We start from the raw sequence: 20,530 nt of genomic DNA, 5'->3' as shown, positions 1-20,530 counted from the left end.
TTCAGAAATTCTTTTCCTCAGCATTCCTAATTTTCAACATCACCCACCTTCCTCTGTAAATTGTAGGCAATCGTCTTGTTTTCAACGACTGCGCTACTCTCAAGGCGGACCAGCTGCTCTGCACGCGCCAAGACGACATCCAGACGCATGTCAAAGCCAAGTTCAGCAGCCATCCGGTCCAATCTCATTTTCTCTGAAAGCTGATCCAAAAATTTAAGATACTAAATTCAGGACCAAAAAAAGAAATAAAAGAAAATGGAACATAAAAGTAACATTAATGTGTGAGCTCGCAGAATCCTTCTCTTTCTCCCAAGCTTAAACCCAACTTTTCTTTAAACCCAACCCGGAGCCTGGACTCTGATCCTGATCAGTGACCTTGGTGTTCAATCTAATGTCATGCACTCCTCTTCGCCCGGCCATATGACAAATTTGGCTGGGTCGACAATTACATCCTCGTCTCTAGGCTGTGGCAACACAGTGATGAAATCGCGCCCCACCCCCAGCCGATCCAGCTCCTAGGACCTGCCCACCCATGCACCTTCTGTGGCAGTTTCCCCCACAGAACTGGACCATGACCCTGAAGGTAGAAACTGGCAACTTAACCAGTGGCCACTTAACTCTCTCCCTGTGCCCCACCCGTCTCTTCAAAGTCAAAGCTCCCCTCCAAAAATTTTTGAACAACATTTTGTTTTGTTTCTTTAAGTTAAAATGTTTTACAAAATGTCTTTAAAAGTATTTCAATGCATCAAAATTAAATGAACAACATCCGAAATAGAGCCATACAAAATAAGGTTCATAGTTCAACGTCACTGAGTCCTCCGTCATTTGTTGAAGCTGAGTTTTGGCTGGATGACTAAAGAAGTCCATGAGCATTCACCATTGCATGATTTGGCCTCTAACTTGGATATTTTCTTCTCATTGCAAGAACTTCTCTTCCATCTGCCATTTTCAGGCAATTAAATATGTAAATAATTTCCTGCTGCCTAAGAATACCATTAAAGTGGGGAGCACTCTATATTTCAGTCATTGGGATGAAATTATCTCCCAGTGTATATTTTCTCTAGTTTTGTTAAATAGCATACATATAAATATAATTTAACCTCTTCTTTGTATAGTCACAATCGTTATAAGCATCACACCTTGTATCGTCCTACAACACCAGAGCTTGCTTTTGTCCCTGCACCACCAGGTTATCACTTCCAAATGCCGCGTCCCTTCTCCCCTTGGAATGTTTGATCCCTAACCTCTGTGCACAGAAGTGACCTAACAGCTACTGCTTCCATTTTATGTAAGAGTTGTTGCCTTTTTATGAAGACAGAAAAGCCCCTTTTTTTTCTTTCTGTTTCTATGTGTGGCCCACCCTTAGCATGCAAGGACCTCCAACAGGCAAGAAAAGATTAAGATAGGACAAGCCAAGACCCTGCAAAGGAAGTGCCCATTTCAAGAACCTTAGCTATGCCTCTGAAGATTGCAGCTGCTGAAAACTTCCAAATACATAGAAGCAAACGATAGTGTACATTTTGTTTGTTGGAACCACATTACAGAATAAACGTTCAAAAGTACGTTTTTGTGCACCTTATGTTAGCCTAGATTACCTGTATTGAGCATTTAATCTCGGCACAACTTTGCTTTTCAATTTGCACAACCCTGCCTTAACCAGGACATTCATTTCATATGCAATTATCTCCGGAAAATTCACCGTGGGCAGAATTAGCTGACATAATTGGCTTTCATAACTGGGAGTTATTTTGGCATAATCCCAATTAAAATTAATGATTCACTATATGAAAGGAGGGGGAAGAGATAACAATCCACTTGAAATTCTTGCCTTTGATATATTTCTTCTATAATTCATGTATTTAAAGACTCTCACTTCAGGCCCTGGAGGAAGGGAAGGGAGAGAAAGCAGTGGCATCTGAGCGGCAACTGGAAGGTTAACTCTGACCAGGTGAAGGCAGGAGGACCTGCTCCCAGAGAGGACAGCTGACGCAGCGTGAGATGCCCACAAAGCCAGAGGAGTGCCACCAGTGTGAAGATGGGTGTCTTCAGGCTCAGTAATCATTTACCACCCACCCTGCCAGGGTCCTACTGGCCCCTGAATGCTTCAAGTCTGTCTCATTGGCCAGACAGATTTGGCCTGGCAGCCTACAGACTGTGAAGCCCTGGTACCAGGAGGAATCTGCCAGATTCTGGGGGCCACAGAGAGCCACTCACCAGTTTTAGATGGAGAAAGATAAGATTAGCTGTGTCTTTTATTAAGACCTCTCTGGCAGGAGTACAGAAAATAACTTTGAGATGTGGTGAGCAGAGCAAGGAGACCTATTAGATGGCTGCTCCATCGTCCTTGCAAATTAACACAAGGCTCAGAACAGAGCAACTGCAGCTGGAAGTAGAGAGGAGGAGGGGGGATCTGGGAGACAGCACTGGCAGAACTCAGGGACTGGGGAAGGAGAGAGGAGCAGAGGACAGCTCGGGTAAGTGGAGGCAGACGGCCACCGTCACCGAAGCAGGAAAGGGGCCAAGGTGAAGACAGGTCATTTCAGTTCTGGATTATATTTAGGTTTCCGGGGACCATCAAGCTGGGGCTGTGAAGCTGGCAGGTAAACTGTTTCCAGATTACCCTACTATACTCAGGCACAGTGTTTCTTTGCAAAAATCATAATTTTAACCAATACCTAATTGGTTAAATATTAATATTTTAGCCAATATCAAATAGAAAAAAAAACTCCATCCTCCCACATTTCTCAAATCTATTCTTTATCATTTTCATTCACAAAACCACTGCTTGGTCCACACCCTTATTACCTTCTGATCTAGACTGTTCCATGAATCTCTCATTGGGCTCCCCTACCTCTGGCCTCTAAGATGCTCCAAGCCAATCTGCCTTGAGAGAAAACTTTCTTTTACTCAAGAACCTTCTGTGGCTTCCCATTACCTACAGGTGAAGCCTGAGTAGATCACGTGACCTGCCTCCCTATTCCTAGCACCCAGGGTGCACCTCACACCTCTGGCCTCACCAGGCGCCACACTCCAGTCTCCTTGTGCCACATTTCACCTCCTGGGCCATCTTGTCAACCTCCATTTCTTCTTCCTTCCTGTAGCTCCCTCCACGGGGAATTCCTTCCCACCTCTGCTGCCTGATAAATTCCTATTCATTCTTTAGGACCCTGATAAATGGCATCTCTTCTGTGAAGACAGCTCATTTCCTCACACATGGGAATGGGAAGGAACTCATCCCTCCTTTTCCTTAGTTTCTGTCACATTTATACCCATCTCTATTACTAATCATGCCCAGGCTGCTTGCCCTGCCCATCCACAGGCACCATCCATGGGGCTTTCTCTTCCAATCACCCCTCAGCCCAGAGCTAACTGCCTTCCCTTCTCACCACTTCTTCAGACTGCATCTCAGAGGTGGCTGATGGTCTCCCACCCTGGAATCCTCAGGGCGGACCCCTTCTCTCCTCATCCCTCTCTCCCAATGGGCTAGCTCCATACCACAATCTCAGCTCCACAGTGTCCTCACGGTTTTGAAATGCAGTCATGCATTGCTTAACACTGGGGATACGTTCTGAGAACTTCATCCTCAGACAACCTCATCATGTGGGAACATCATAGCACGCCTTAGTTTCACAGACTAAAAGCTGTAACATCACTAGGCAATAGAATCTTATAGGACCACAGTCTTGTCCACAGTCCATCACAACTAAATCATTGTGATGAAGCACATGCCTGTATAATTATGCTCACAACCATTTATTCCACTTTTACAGTCTACAGAATAAAGATGCTCAGTCTTTATCATCTAAGCCATTCCAGTCTTGTCTCTTGCCATAGCCCCACTTAGAATGCCATGGTCCAGCCATAAGGATTAACCACTCTGCATTCTGTGAATACAGCACTTAAAAGATTTTGTGCCCTTGTTCAAACTGCTTCCTCTATCAGCCCCTTCTCACCACTACAATCCTACTTATCCTGCAAAGATGCACTTAGTTATCTCTTCTCCTGTAAACTCTCTTTACCCAGAAGTTCCTACAACACTATATTAACCACTATATTAATGTAATACAACTTTTATATAACACATACACAGTCTAGGGCACAGCAAATTATCTGAAGGTCTGTCTCCTCGACTGAATTCTGAGACTATGTATTATTCATACTTTAACTGCCCCCAAACCTTCAGGGCCTCATATATAATAGGCATTCAGAAAATATGAGTTTAATTGAATTAATTCAGATCAAAGAAGTTCTAAACAATAGGAAGAGACTCAGTGTTCCTTGAAATTTGCTCATGACCCAAGTCATAATCAGTCTCAGTATTGCAAAATTCAGAATATTCTCAGGTAAAATTTTTAGAATGCAACAGATGCTACCACCCATGGACGTCCCCTGGGGTCATTACTTTTTGTTTCTCAAAATTCAAGTTATCTCTTAAAACATCCGAAGAAACCAGCTCTCCTTCCAGGTGTGTCAGCTGACCCTGAAGAGTCTCCAACTTGTCTTCTGCCTTGTGGGCTCTCTGGAGAGCTTCCTGGTGAGACTCAGACACCTTTCCCAACTGTTCGACAAGCTCTGCTCTTTGTGCTTCAAGCTGGGAGACCATCTGGAAACAGAGCCACAACCAGGATAAACCTTGTTTTAGATGCAACAAAGTGTTAAAATCCAGCTCAACCCAGCAGCCTAACTATTAATGACACCCACTTCCAGATTCTTTGTAAAAATTAAATCAAAAATAGGTCACCAGTAGCTCTATTTGCCTCTGCTTGAAGTAAATCTGCCTTCATTATCTAATAAAATATCTTTGACACATATTTTTAATTTGCATAAATTCAACAGATTAATCAATAAGTATTTACAGATGATATCCACTTACCTCCCAAACTGTCATTAATTTAGAAGTTTTGAAGTTTTAGTTGGAAAAAGAGGGTGAATAAAAGCACTTTCCAAAATCTACAAGAGTCATTCCCCAGAGAAACTCTGCCACCACACGCAGGTGACAGAAGATTACACAGCAAGGTGATCTTGATAAATAACCTTAGGACATTGCAGGGAATTCAAGTGCAGAAACATTTTTTTCAAACTTCTTCAACCTTGTATCAGTTATCACACCCTAAACTCCAGGGGTGCTGACTTTGCAGGACACAGGCAATAAAGTCATTTTAGCGTTAGACATGTCAGAATCTCCTCATGTTGATGACTCCAAACAAGGTCAAGGGCAACATCAAGCCAGCAAAAAAAAATCTAACAACTGTCCCCTCTCCTACCTCATGAAACCACTGCCCCTCCATTTCAGCTCCCCAGGGTTCTCCACAACCCCAGATTTCCCCAAAATTGCATCCTTCCCAAAGCTCCTCTTTGTTTGTCTCAACTGTCTTGTCCCCTTATGCCAAGAGAATAAGTTTTATCAAAGACCTCCAATATACTTTCGGAAAACTCAACCCTAGTTTCATAAGATGTTGAATTCAATACAACCCAGAAGACTTGGGCAATGTATTTGTTTTCCTTTGATGTTTTACTTTGGAAGAGGAAAGAGAAAAAAATAGTAGATATGTACATATCGTTCTGTAGGGAAGCAATCTCGACTATTTCAGTTTTTAAAGTCTAAATTAAAAAAAAAAAGTTTCTGTTTGCCTGTCTATAAACAACCATGTTGAAAGGCAAGAAGAACTTTAAGCCCCCTTCAGCTTTTTTGGACATCTATTATGTGGAAGAACAATTAGATATGATCCAAGTTGCCTCAGAGCCTCCACAGAGGACCAACAAGTATAAATTGGAGAAGGAATTCCACATCCATCCAAGGGGAAAATTTTCCCCATCCCAAAATAATAGCAGTAACACATGCGCATTATAAAATATTTGTTAAGGACAAAAAAAGTATAAATAAACAAACAAGAAATCTCCTCTGATTTCACCACCTAGAGGAAACAACATTAATATTTTTAAATAAGTTGTTATATATTATTAAAATATAGCTGAAATTATATTACATATGCAGCTTTCTTTGTTTTTACCTAGTTGTATCTTAAGCTTCTCATGCCATTCAAAATTCTCAATATTTTAGTGACTATATTAAGAATTAATCCAGAGAATGTGTTATCATTTACTTAAATTCTTTTTACACTCCCCATCAGGCGGTGGGTTCCCAGTCACTGGAGATGGCCAGAAGTCGTGACCATTTGTTATAGGATGAACTGACGTGATCCAGGGGGAAAGTTAGACTATATGCGCTCTAAACTCTGTAATCCAGTGTTTCTATAGCCTTCAGAGTTTGGGGCCTATTATTCACTTAATTTTCTGTTTATGTGGGGGCTTAGATGTTTGGTGGTGAGCTGCGCAGAGCCACATTCAAGGAAATAGTTCCTAAGGAAATTCTTGATGTCACTGCAGAATATGAGGCTCTGGAGATACTTCCATGAAACAAGGTCCTCAAGATGCCACGTCCCCAGGAAGCTGGTTCATGCTGTTCAAGGTTTGACGAGCATTTCTGCACCACAGGAGATGTGGCTTGACTCCAGGCTCCAGGAGGGAGTACCTCTCCCCACCTGAGGAGCCTTCAACACCTCTCCTACCTCACCAGTGACCCAGCATAGAGGACAAGACCACAGAGGAAACAGATGCAGAGGGAGAAGTGTGCACTCAGCTGTGTGGGCTGGCAGCAGACCTCTCCGGAAGAAAGCAGAGCCTCCCTGGAAATCAGCCAGGGAGGACTCCATCCTAAAGACGACACTGAGCAGCAACAGGAAGTGGACTAGGGAGTGATAATGACCTTGAAGGAGGAAGCAGACATCTTCAATGTGGACCACACTGTGGGGCGGGAGCTTTGGAGTCAGAGAGCCCTGGTTCCAAGTCCCTCTGAACTGTTTACCAGCATGTTTCCTGAAGCAAGTAATTAACCTCTCTGAAACTCAGAGATGATTAAAGGAGCCAATTTAGATAATTTGAGTAACAAATTTGAGTAGCAGAAAGACTCCCTGCCTACTTGGAGTCCAGCTTAAAGCCACATCTCCTATTGTTCAGAAACATGTCAAACCTTAAACAATTTGAACCAGCTTCCCAGGGAGGCCACATCTTATGGTGGTCATTTTTTTCTGTAGGTCATTTTTCTGTGGTCATTTTTTTCTGTAGGTCGCCTTGCAAGCGAAGCACACAACTTCTATTGCACCAACATCAGACCTGTCTCACACCCTGTGGAAGTTACAACTTGGCCCAGCCCATATTACTGCTCCAGGGCATGGGTTCAGCTAATCATACACCCTTGCCTTAAAGAGGTAAAGAACATTTCAGAAATCGTCCTATGTCATGTTTCTCAAACTGTTTTCAACTGTAGAGGTTTTTTTTTTTCTTTTTTATCAACTAGAAGTCTTTCTGGGAGGGACAAATATTTTCAAATCAAAGGTAAGAGGATCCCACCAGCATCTTGACCCTGTGTGGACCCAATGGTATTCCGAGGAACCCTGGAGACTTCACATAATATGATTTCTAAGACCACTAACATGAGATGGTTAAACGGTGCAGAATCTACCTGGTTACCTTGCCAGGATTACGGATTGGAGGGGGCCGCCAACATCCAAGGACTTCCCCACACTCCCCTGGGTACGAAACTTTGCTTCATAAGCTTATTTCTGTGTCAGCCTATTTGGCACCACTGGGTTTTTTCAGAACTAAATTTACAAAACTGTAATCAAATAAATTAACATTCCCATCTGACACAGTTCTTAGGAACATCAAATGCCAGTGTCTCGGGGAACATATGTGTCCCACCCAAACTGTAAACATGTGTTGCTTTTCACACCAGAAAAATCTAGAGTCAATAAGCTTTTCCCTCTTCCTGTTTTTTTGTTTTGTTTTGTTTTGTTTTTTATCGTCTGTTAACTACACCTGATAGTCCCTGCGACAGAATGTGCCTGGGATTTCCACCCTAGAGGTGTAGGAAATAGGGGTGGGTATCACAAAGAACAAATACCCCTGTTTTTAAACAACAACAAAAAAGACACTGTAGTAAACTCTGCTTCAAGAGGCAGCAGTACCGTGTTTGAAAGTGAAGTCATAACGCCCTAACAGAGGTAATTCACTTTCCAAGGACAAGGATTTGTTGATTTCATCGGAGAGGCATTTTGCTCTGAGATTGAAGTAAGCAGAAACAGAAGGGCTCTAAGTCAGGAAAGCTACTGGGTCACTCAGGCACCAGTGCCTCTGGACATAAACAGCTCTTGTTGATCATCCAAGATGCAATGTTCACTTAGGAAATATATAAAGTAAGTTATCAGGTGCCAGGTACTTAAGTCAAATTTCCCTAACTCTACCTAATCCATTTAGTTCATGACCACTTTTGTGGGGTACCATCCCCAGGTACCCCAGTACCTCGAATATGGCCTTATTTTGGAAACAAGCTCTTTACAGAAATAATAAAATTTAAATGAAGTCATTACCTTAGGATCCAATTCACTTTGGCCCGTGTCTTTATTAAAAGGGGAAATTTGGACACAAAGTCAGATATGCAGAAAAAATGTAAGTCAAGGGAGAACATCATCCTAAAGTCAAGGTAGGCCTGAGCCATCAAGAGCTAGGTGAGATGAATGGAACAGAGACTTCTTCACAGGCCTCAGGAGGAACCAGCCCTGCCAACACCTGGATTTCAGATTTCTAACCTCCAGAACCAAAAGAAGAAAAAAAAAAATCTGTTGTTTAGTTCACCCAGTTAGTGGTACTTTGTTACGGCAGGAAACAGATACAATTAGAGAGGCCGGGAAAGCTGAACTTGTATCTGTTCAGATGCCCTTGTAGCCAGGGGTGACCGTGGAACACAGTTTCATACAATGAAGCATCACCAGAAATCAACTGGCACTTCTGGAAAAATGTTGGCTTTAGTAGGTGACACGGGATGTTTGAGTCAGCTTTTTTGCTGCTGTGACTAAAGGATCTGACCAGAACAACTGTAGAGGAGGAAGAGTTTATTTGAGGGCTCATAGTTTCAGAGGTCTTAGTCCATAGAAGGCTGGCTCCATTCCTCAGGGCTTGAGAGGTGAGGCTGTACATCATGGCAGGAGAGTGTGACAGAGGGAGGCAGCCCACATGATGATCAGGAAGCAGAGAGAAACTCCGCTCTCCAGGTACAAATATACACACCAAAGCCACACCCCAATTCCCACCTCCTTCAGCCACACCCTACCTCGTCAGTTACCCCTCAGGTAATCCCTATGGGGGATGAAATCACTGACTGGGTTAATACACAACCCGATCATTTCTCCTCTGAACCTTCTTGCACGGTGAGCTTCTGGGGGACATCTCACATCCAAACCATATCACAGGACAAGAACAGAGTAGGAACAGGTGACACCAGCAAGGACTGGGCTCTGAGACCAGAAGAAGTAGGTGGGTCAAGGAGCGCATCCCAGGCTCTTTAGGGCTTCAAGCTGGGTCTCCACAATGCCCACAGAGCCCCCAGAATAAGACTCTTTCCAGCGAAGGAAGTAAAGCCTTAGGTTTGCCTAATGCAGAGCAAAAAGGCTGTCCAGGTCAAGGTGTATGAACTCGTGTGAACCTGGGGTACTTAACCACTGAGCCACATACCCAGCCCTTTTTTACTTTTTTTTTTTTTTTTTTTTTTTTGAGGCAGGGTCTTGCTAAATTGTTGAGGAACTCTCTAAGTCAGCTGAGGCTGACTTTGAACTTTCAATGCTCCTGCCTCAACCTCCCAAGCCACTGGGATTACAGGTACGCCCCACCATGCCCAGCTTGCATGAATTTGTCTTTAAGAAATTACAAACAATTGATCATGGTCATATCTGCTCTATTTTTAATCAGTTCTCATCCAGATGACCAGTCAGTTAGTAAACACCTCAAAGTAGTGAAAAAATTTGCTTCTAATTTAAATTCTAAAGTAAAAATCTTAAAACGTTACGACTAGCTGCCATTGTGGAATCACTATTTTATAAATATCTGCTATAGCATCCTGAAATTTCAAAGCTAAATAGTATCTTAAAATTCATTTAGAGGACTGGGGGTATAGCTCAGTTGGTAGAGTGATTGCCTCACATACACAAGGCCCTGGGGTTCAATTCCCCAGCACCGCCAAAAAAAAAGTAAACAGAAAATTCATTAATTCATTTAGGTTCTTTTATTTCAGGCAGCTGAGAAGATGGCGGACATTCAGATGGAGCGGGCCTACCAAAATCAGCCAACCATTTTTCAAAACAAGATGAGGGTCCTGCCGGGAGAAACTAGGAAGAAGAAACTCCCTTGATACTACCAGAATATTGGTCTGGCCTTCAAGACACCCAGTGAGGCCACTGAGGGCATCTATATTGGCAGGAAGTGTCCCTCCACTGTTACTAGTTCCATCCAAGGGCAGATCCTGGCTGGCCTGGAGGCTAAGATGAAGACACTGAGGACACTAAGATCTGCAGGGACTGTCTCCACTCTGTCTGCAAGGGCAGTCACTGTGAGAAGTGCCACAAAAACATGTCTGTGCACCTGTCTTCCAGCTGTTTCAGGGATGTCCAGATTGAGGACTTTGTCACCGTGAACCAGTGTGCAGGCCCTTGAGCAAGAGAGTGCACTTCAACATACTTCAGGACATCAAGGCTGCTGGCACCAAGAAGTTCTTCCAGAAGTTCTGAAGCTGGATTCCTGCCCACTTCCCAAACAAAATAGACTTAATTAAAAAAAAAAAAAACTCATTTAGGATTTCTGGGAAGCTGGCTGTAAACTGTTCCTCTAAGGAAGTGGACATTTGGTATTGGTTGGAGACACCAGTGATTGTCACAATTGGAGAGGGGATGATAATGGTGTCTTGTGGGTAGAAGCCAGGGATATTACTAATCACCCTGCAATGCACAGAACAGCAAAGATTATTTGGTCCAAAATGTCAGTAATGCCAAGGCTGAGCAACCCTGCTCCAAGGTACAGAAAAGCTTTTAAAAAGAAAATTAAATTTTGCCAGAAGCAGAAATTCAAGGAACAAGTAGAAATGACTTACTGAAGAAGTGTGGGTGGTATCCTCAGTTCTACCAAGAACTGCAAATACAGGAGAGAGAAAATGGGTAGCCAAGGGGTAACATGAAAAGCACCATTCAGCAGGTAGGAGTGGACCTGAGGGGGAGAGATGGCCAGGCCAAGCCTGCACCTACTGTGGAGCCTTCACATCAGTGTAGACACAGCAGCTGGTGGGGGGTGCAGTCTCCCCAACAAACAGATTCATCAATGTGTAAAGCTCCCATTCTCCAAAAACATTTCTGAGACAATGTACAAAATCCATTTTCTCCTGATTTTACTTGAAGATGAGTCACACAAGACACCAGCTATATGCTTGATTTCAGGCTTTTAAATAGGAAGAACAGCTATTGAAAAAAATTACAGGGTAGGAAAGGCAGACAAAGGCACTAAAAAGATTCTGAATCATTCTAATTTTTATGGGGAGTGGGGGAGGCACATTAGGCTTAACCAATTTAAACAATTTTGCTTTAGAAAATAAACATACACATCATGCTGACAATTGTACGTCATGTTTCACATGCCAGAATTAAAATAGATTTGGGGGGTAGGATTGGAAATACAGAGGGAAAGCAGTCAAATAAATGGAAAAAAAATCTTTGGCTATTGAAACACATTTATTATCGTTAATAACTTCATAAAGTTTTTCTCAAGCTTGTAAATAATTTCCTTTCTCTATGAAGTATTTCTGTGTAAATTGAATCACAAGAAAAACTGAGTTTCTCTTAGAGATGCATATGCTTTCCAGGGTGGAGGTTAGCCAAGGAGCGTTCTGTGTATGAACATTTGTGTGTGTGCATGTGTGTGTGTTTGTTAGTTGTTCTAAATATTTATACATGACAATAGAATGCATTTTGACCCATCATACATAAATGGAGTAAAACTTCTCATTCTTCTGGTTGTACATGATGTAGAGTCACACCGGTCATGAAGTCATATATACAATAGGGTAAAAATGTCTGATTCATTCTACTATCTTTCCTATCCCCGTACCTCCTCCCCTCCCTGCACTCCCTTCTCTCTAATCCAAAGTACCTCTATTCTTCCCTAACCCGCCCCCATATTGTGAATTAGCATCTGCATATCAGAGAAAACATTTGGCCTTTGGTTCTTTGGGTTTAGCTTATTTCACTTAGCATGATATACTCCAGCTCTGTCTATTTACCAGAAAATGCCATGATTTCATTCTTCTTTAAGGCTGAGAATTATTCCATCATGTATATATACCACATTTTCTTTATGCATTCATCTCTTGAAGGATGCCTAAGTTGGTTCCATAGTTTACCTATTGTAAATTGGGCTGCTAGAAACATTGATGTGACCGTGTCACTGTAGTGTGCTGATTTTAAGTCCTTTGGGTATTAACCAAGGAATAGGATAATTGGGTAAAATGGTTCCATTCCAAGTGTTCTGAGCAATCTCCATACTGCTTTCCATAGTGGTTGTACCAATTTGCAGCCCCACCAGCAATGTCTGAGTGAGTATGAACATTTTATATCCATAAAGAGAATAGTGCAGGTAGCCAAGGGAGCCCCAATTACTCCTTCAAGAGTATTTTGAATTTTGGAGACTTTTTCAAGGTAATTTCAATTTTTGGATTGTTAAGGGAAATTTACAAATATAATCCTGAATTTGTTTTTTTAAATGTTTATGTATGTTTAAGGCATACAAAATGATGTTATAAGATTCATATATATTAAAATGGTTGCTATATTAGAAAAAAAATTAACCTACCCGTCATCTCCCACAGTCATGGATGGATCTGGAGAACAGTATGCTAAGTGAAATAAACCAGGCACAGAAAAAAAATATTACATGATCTCACTTATTTGCAGAATCTTTAAAAAGACGGGAGAGGCCAAAGATAGAGAATAAAACAGTGGATATCAAGAGCAAGATATAAGGAGAGGAGAAATGGGGAGATGCCAGAGGAGGACACAACCCTGAGCTTTAAATTAGTTATCACTGAGATTCTTACTAACAATAAAAAATGGAAAAGTGCATTTTCTCCTTTTGAATGACTATGGCATCAACAGAAGAAATAGTCCATAGTGGAACTGTACATAAAATTTGGACATCATTTACTTTAACATCTCATTAATTACAACTTCAGTAATTTTGATTTGATGATCATTTAAAGAGCTGTGCTGAAGTTAACTCTGGTAAGTAAAGCTTTACAGAAAATGAGAATTGTCGACAGATGAATGATGACAAAATCAAATGTGCTTCCACCATGGATATTAATTAATTAAGCCCTTTCTCCATTTGGTAACTAGGTCTCCTAAAACACTCTTCTGGGCACCAATATAGAGGAGGGAGGAGGAAGAGATAGAGGGCCAGAAACAGCAGCAATCGTTAAGATTAATTTCTGTGATTTGCCAGACAGTGTGTTAAGGACTTCATAACAATTTTTTTTCCATTGAATCTTATAACTTAAAAATAACGTTATGTGGCAAATACTGTTACAGGTCTAGAACTCCTTATGTGCAATTCCAAAATGCAGGGGTTTTCCTAATTTATTTGCTGACAAAGCTGGCCTGACCTGCCCCAGTGGAGCCGCAAACCCTGACCTGAAGTGACCTGAGGCTCTTCAGCGCCTCCATTCGTCCCACCCACTCCAGTAGCTCACAGGTATGAAGTGATAGGAAGGTGGCAGGTGATGGGGCTCTGCAGAATCTACTGACTTTCCATATACTGTCTTGTCTTTCTGAACCCTGAAAAAAAAATCTGAAATTAAAAGCACACTGGGCCCAGGGTTCTGGATTAGGAACTGTGAGCCTTGCACTAATCCTCACTGAGATCAGGAAACAAAATCTCAGAAGCCATCATCTCAGGATGGCCCAAGCTCGCACTGTCCATGAGTGGGAATGTGGTAGAGATTGGGTCAGTGCCAGGTAGGTCTGACTCCAGAACTTACTTCCCCGTTAGCTGTCACTTGAGTGACTCCTGGTCCTTCCCAAGCACTGTCTATAGTTAAAAGTGGCCCAACCCCATGTAAACTATACTCTTAACTGCTCCATATAAATCAGGTACTGGACAGGCTACATGAATGAGTCTGTTATTCTGAGGAAGCCTGTCAGCAGCTATTTCACACTCACCCTTCTCCCGTCCTCTTCCTGGCTGCCCATTTCTTGAATCCTCTCCAAAATGGCGTCCTCTGTGGACCCAGTCATGCCCCATAGGCCCGTAAGGAGGCCGGCGACCTTCTCCCTAAAGGAGGCATTCTGGCTTTCAGAGGCTGTGGCCACCTCGCGACTGACCTTCAAACTCTTCTCCAATTCACAAGAGCTTTTCTTCAGGAGGCTCAGCTCCTGCTTCGAGGCATCCCAGGCCCGCTGGCCTGCAAGCAACCTTTCCTGGAAGACCTTAACCTCCCTTTCAAGAGCTTCTTTTGCCTCCATAGCACTGAGCAAGTCCTGAAATAGTCACAGTGAAGACATTACCATTAGCAGTCAGCAGAGTACACCTGCAGGCCCACAGCAATCCATTTACCTTGCTTTCTGAAGACTTCAAGGAGTTAGGTTAAATACTGTTTCCTTCTGTAACTCCAAGTTCCCTAATGTCTCTTCATAAAGAGACATTTTTACAATTTTCCTTTACAATCAAACCTTTACAATTTGATCATTGTAAAGGTTAAAGCATTAAAAATTATCTGAATAAAGATGCTTCTTTAATCCTACTAGCATTCTCAGGAAAACATCATTCCATAAAGAAGACCTGGATGTTTCTTTCACTATTCATTGACTGTGTATCCCCTTATCTCATAAACACAAGATGAAAATTGACAGAACCTGAAGAAAGAAGACAGGAATAACTAGCCATTTGGTGGGTGGTAGGATTAAAAGTTGAGGAGATGAAGTGCCATACTGAGAAAAATAATCTTAAGTAATATAATATCAGATTCAGAAAAATATAATGCATATAAAAGGTTACCTGGGCACCTTGCTGCTATTTGCTATTCACCATAATCTAGAATGATCCAAAGAGACACCAGAGGAGTATCTTTTAATTTTTAAATCACTTGTTAACATTTCGTTCCAAAATACATGGATTCGTATCAAATAAGATTAAGCAGTTGAGTAACCAGTATTGCTATTATATTGCCTCATTAACTGGCAAAAAAATAATTTAAAATAGTATTTTAGGGGAAAAAGCAAAAAAAAAAGAAGAAATAGTATCATTGAATCACAGGCTGTACACCTAAACAAACTGGAAATGCTTCAGCCTGCTAGTTACAACACAAACATTTCTTTTGCATTAGAAGTGGTTTTAAACAGGGCTGGGGATATAGCTCAGTTAGTAGAGCGCTTGCCTCGCATGCACAAGGCCCTGGGTTCAATCCTCGGCACCACAAAAAAAAAAAAAAACTGGTTTTAAATGGTATTTATCTTCACCAACAACTTGGAGACCAGAAAAAGGCTAGCTGACACAGTAGTTCCTACTATTTAGGAGGAACATCTTAGTATTTTTCTTGGGGTGATTTTTTTTTTAAATCAAGTAAGTCTCAAGCATCAATTTGAAAGATAAGAGGTAGATAGAGAAGAAGGCTGTCTTTTCCAGAGATGCAATAACTCATCATGGAGCTTACTTTGAAAAATGCCTTGCTTTTCAAGGTCTTGGTTTCCTCTTTCTTGTTGCAAACTAGACATCTCTGTAGAGAAAGCCCACGGATAATTAAATTATGGCCACTAAAGTAGATTTGAGGACACTTTATCAAAAATACAGTATTTTTGCAGGTTACCGATTGCTCTTCCAGTGGTAACATTGTAGCTGCTTACTTGGTCAGATGGAGTAACCATTATCAGTATAAGTGATAATCAGTCCAGCCACGTTTTACTTAGAAACAACAATCTCAGGTGTGCTTAGAAAACTGAGACCCTAAATTGCCAGGCACAGTGGCACATGTCTGTAATCCCAGCAGATCGGGAGGCTGAGGCAGGAGGCAGGTTCAAAACCAGCCTCAGCAATTTGGCGAGACATGGCCCTTAGCAACTTAGGGAGACCCTGTTGCAAAATAAAATATTAAAAAGAGCTGGGGATATGGCGGCTCAGAGGTTAAGTGCCCCTGGGTTCAATTTCTGATAAAAAAAAAAAAAAAAAAAAAACCTAAGGCAAAAGGAATTTTCCATAGTCAACAAACTTTTATTTGTAACTGATTATTTACAAAAGGCCTTCAAAATACACACACAAAAAAAATATCAGCTGCTTGAGTGCCATGGACTTCCTGCCAATTTAAAGTAGACTAATCAAGAGGCAGCTGATACCAAGAGACCAATAAACACAACTAAACTAGTTGAGGAATTTTTCTACCCAGGGTCATACTATTGTTCACTGACTTAGAAACAAGGACCATAACAGTCCAGCGAATCCAAAGCATTTCTTCTTTGTAAACCTGAGTGCCCACATTTATATCTAATAAAAATCTGAAACTAACTTATGATCATGGAACACAGCAGTACCTGGTAGCAGGCCCATTTCTTTTTTTTTCTAGACACTTTCAGCTCAGTGAACTCCAAGCCATTTCTGTATGAAATGCAGGACAGCAGCTAGAGACAGACCTTGGGGAAGGCCACTCCCCAGGCTTCTGATTAATCATTCTGGGATTCAGGGGCACTGGGCTGATCTGATGGAAATAGATGTCCTCAGATTGCAAATGCAATTACCTGTACGGCTATGAGGAGCCATCCACTGGCCTGGAGTCTGGTTACGTGACTACCTCAAGGATAAACTGAAGCACAGGGCATGAAGTAATGTGACATGGGCATTGTTGGCCAGGACCTGGGGACTGCTGTCAGATCACACTGACACAGAGCAAGAAACAAATAGCTTCCTCCTCATAAAACAGGGCTGACCTCCCCAGAGGACATCACATTTGCAAATGAGGGCAGACTCTATGCAGACAGTGAAGCTGGTCACTTAAACCTTCTTTGTATAATTAACGAATCTTTAGGTTCAGTCCAATTAATGCTGGAAATAACAAATGACTCCTTCACCATTACTGCTAACAAAAGCATTTATAAATAATACAACTCAGGCCTTCCGTTTAGCTTCCCGATTAAATGGCTGAATCTGCATTAATTGATGAAAGCCTTGGAAGATTTGTGCTTTTAAAACCACAATTGAGGGCTGGGGATGTGGCTCAAGTGGTAACACGCTCACCTGGCATGCACGGGGCGCTGGGTTCGATCCTCAGCACCACATAAAATAAAATAAAGATGTTGTGTCCACCGAAAAAAATTTAAAAAAAATAAAAACACAATTGATTCGTCTTATGATACTGCTATTACATAAATTTAGATATGACTGAGATCAAATTGCCTTTCAAAAATATAATGACTATTTATCATCAGGGTAGAACCTCTGGCTGGAGCTTAATTCCTCCAATCCTAAATCAGCCTTATAATTTGTTTTAGAAAGTTCATTAGTTCTACTTACTGCAGTTAGGATCAACAAACCCAGGAACTTCCCCCAAACAGGCACTCTTGTACATTGCTGGTAGAAATGGAATAGGTACAGTTTTGGTAGAAATTGTTGCTATAAATGGGTAACAACATTTCACATATGATCAGTGGACATGATTGTTGACAAGGTATGGGCTCTGCTCAGGCTTTGTTGAGGTATATGGTGTGAGCTGAACCTTATTGGGCCCTGTAGGAACACATTGAAAAATGTGCTATTTTTAAGGTTGGTTTGCAGACTATAATCTAAGAGTAAAAGTATATAAAATTCAGAACCTATTTCTTTCATCAAGAGATAATTTAACTATATCTTTATGGAATAAATTAATAAAACTATCTACAAATGGAGGACTGAACAGATTTTAAAAACACGTATGTTTCAGTTTGGATGTAAGTTACGAATAAACATATTGAGCTTGCTGAAATTACTTTGAAATCTCTTATACTCTCAACAAACTTCTGAGACAGTTTCCAACCATAAGTGTCTTAAAAACAAAACATGTTTTCTGCAAGCAGCATTGTCAACAGTCCATCCAAGGTGACCTAAGAAGCCAGAAGCAAGTTCATTGTCACAATCAAACTTTAAATACTGACATAAGCAGAATTCATTCAAAATGTGCATGTAGAACTTTAGTGCAGGGAATTTTAGTCATCATTTTTTGTTCACATGATTGCAATATAAGAAAAAACTGTGAGTATAATAGTGATACTCTATATTAATCACCCACACACATATTTTCAAAGAAAAAAGGGTATCATTTACATAATTCCATTCTTCATATTTATTCTCATTACATTTATTAAAATTTAATTTTATGTCTGTGGTTTCTAATACATAAATTTGGACATTTGCTTTCTGTATCTTTTTAAATAGATTTTTCTAGTCATTCATTTTATATTTTATAGAAGTACTGATCAACAATGCATTGGAAATAAAGGAAAAAGTTATCCTTCCCAGCAAAAAGTTTGGAAAAAGACAAACCAGAGTACATTCAGTGAATAGGCAGAATGGTAGAAATTTTGAAGTTACGTTCTGGGAGGAAATCTTAAAAGAACTAGAGCATTTGTCCTGTGGATGCCTTCAAACAATTTGAAGGCCGTTATTAGAAGGAGGATTAGCTTTGTTCTGCACAACATGATTAATGAAATGGAAGCTGCAGGGTAGCATTTTTACTTCAAATGAGAAGAGCTTTCCCAAATCTGACCTCTCCCAATGGCATCATCAAACTTAGAAGATAATGAGAATTCAATTTAGGTTTGAAATTCTCATTATTGATAAATTCAATACTAGTAGGCAGTGGACTTAGCTGCCCAAGAGGCCCATGTGCTCCTGGGTGCCAGTACAGGGCTGCAAGCCCTCTGCCCTGAACCCGTCAGCTGGTATCTGGAGGACCATGGACAGTTCCCACTAGAATTTTCAAGAGGGCCATTGGCAAAATGGAATGGGTTTCCGCATCACATATTAAGATTAGGTCCATAATACTCCATCAACAAATAGAAGAGAAAATGTTCAACATCTCGAGTAATTAGAGAAATGCAAATCAAAACTAAGATTTCATCTCATGCCAGTCAGAATAGGCTATCAAGAATACAGACAACAATAAGTGTTGACAAGGATGTGGGGGAAAAGGCACACTCATACATTGCTGGTGGGACTGAAAATTGGTGCAACCCTTCTGGAAGGCAATGTGGAGATTCCTTAGAAAACTTGGAATGGAACCACCATTTGACCCAGCTATCCCACTCTTCTGTCTATACCCAAAGATTAGGTCCATAATAGAATGTTTTATATAATCATGTTATTTTTAAATCCTGTTTTAACTGATTTTAAATTTTCAGAATGAACCTAAGGACAAACCATTGAAGATTTAATGATGATAACAGAACAAAATGGAAACCCTGACCATCTAAGTGCAATAATATAATAAGGAAGTAGAAAGAGGGGACCAGAAAGTAAGAGGCATTAAATTCTCCATATTTCATATAGAAAGTCCAAAAATAACTATCTTATATTGATGAACTTGGAATAAAAATGTATTAAGGTCTTCAGGGTAATTATCAGAAGAACTAAGAAAGATAAACAGGTAAAAAAGAATTACTTTGTAAGAGTGAGAATAGGGGTGAGTATTGAAGGAGAGAGGATTTTTAAGTGTACTTCAGAGTCCTTAAACAGCTTTAATTTTATGAGCAGGAACTACTTTCATTTTAATTCCTCACCCAGAGAGTAGAACTCCCCAAGCCTCACAGACAGTGAGAAGGAAGGACCAAGTGAGAAGAATTTGGAAGATATGGGGCTGTTTAACCAGAAGTGACTTGAAAATCCATGACAGATGCTTTTAAGTGCTTGAAGGGTGGCCATAGGAAGGGATTTCCGTTTCCTCTGTGAAGGAAGATAGACCCAGGATGAAGATATGAAGTACAGGGATTCCAACCCCAACAGCCAAACAGTTAGAACTGACAGGATGAGCTGGCCCTCAGGGAAGGGTGGTGAATTCCTTGCCCGTGGAGTTCAAGGAAGGGCTGGACTCTAGCTGGTCAGAGACATTTTTAAAATGATTCTTTAGACAACTGGCTTAGAGTGTGTGAGGCCCTGGGTTCAATCCCCAGAGCAGCAAAATTAATGTAAGTTCATTAATCAGTTAGTTAATTAATCAGAATAAATTAATGAAGACAATTCTTATTATCTAGAGTCAGTCTAGATTCTAAATGACTTGACAGTCACATCTAACATTATGATTCTAGAAGAGTAAAGAGACCCTTAATTTCTCTAGTAACATATCCTGTCTAATCATTTCTCAATTCCAGGGACATTTCCATAGGCCTGCACTCTTCAAATAATCCCATGTTTATTTTAAACTCTGGATAAGACTAAATAACTGGGAAAGAGAAATAAAAATACTGAGTATAAATCATGTACCAGACATGTGCTAAGTACTGTATGTAACAGTTGGCCCTGTCCATCTACAGCCTCCACATCCGTGCATTCAACCAACTTCACATCAAAAATATTCAAGGGGAAAAAAAAACCTGCATCTATACTAAACACATACTGACCTTTTTCTTGTCATTATTCCCTAAAT

The 20,530-nt window shown here is 40.9% G+C and overlaps 1 protein-coding gene and 1 pseudogene across 4 annotated transcripts in view; one reads left to right on the top strand and one right to left on the bottom strand.

The window, feature by feature from the left end:
- Window positions 1-20,530, bottom strand: part of Ccdc170 (coiled-coil domain containing 170) — a 75,655-nt gene that overhangs the window by 17,869 nt on the left and 37,256 nt on the right. For 2 of the 4 annotated variants that reach the window (XM_048799914.1, XM_048799921.1), the window contains 3 exons: window positions 14,091-14,408; window positions 4,403-4,603; window positions 48-221 (listed from right to left, as the gene is read on the bottom strand). In XM_048799914.1, the coding sequence (XP_048655871.1) occupies window positions 48-221; window positions 4,403-4,603; window positions 14,091-14,408 (693 nt within the window). The remainder of the gene's footprint in view (window positions 1-47; window positions 222-4,402; window positions 4,604-14,090; window positions 14,409-20,530) is intronic. The other 2 variants (XM_048799917.1, XM_048799924.1) reach the window with 2 other exon arrangements.
- Window positions 10,139-10,675, top strand: LOC107153242 (annotated as a pseudogene).

The sequence above is a fragment of the Marmota marmota genome, unplaced genomic scaffold (assembly GCF_001458135.2).
Source record: "Marmota marmota marmota unplaced genomic scaffold, marMar, whole genome shotgun sequence".
Lineage (NCBI taxonomy): Eukaryota > Metazoa > Chordata > Mammalia > Rodentia > Sciuridae > Marmota > Marmota marmota.
This window is presented reverse-complemented; position numbering and strand designations above follow the sequence as displayed.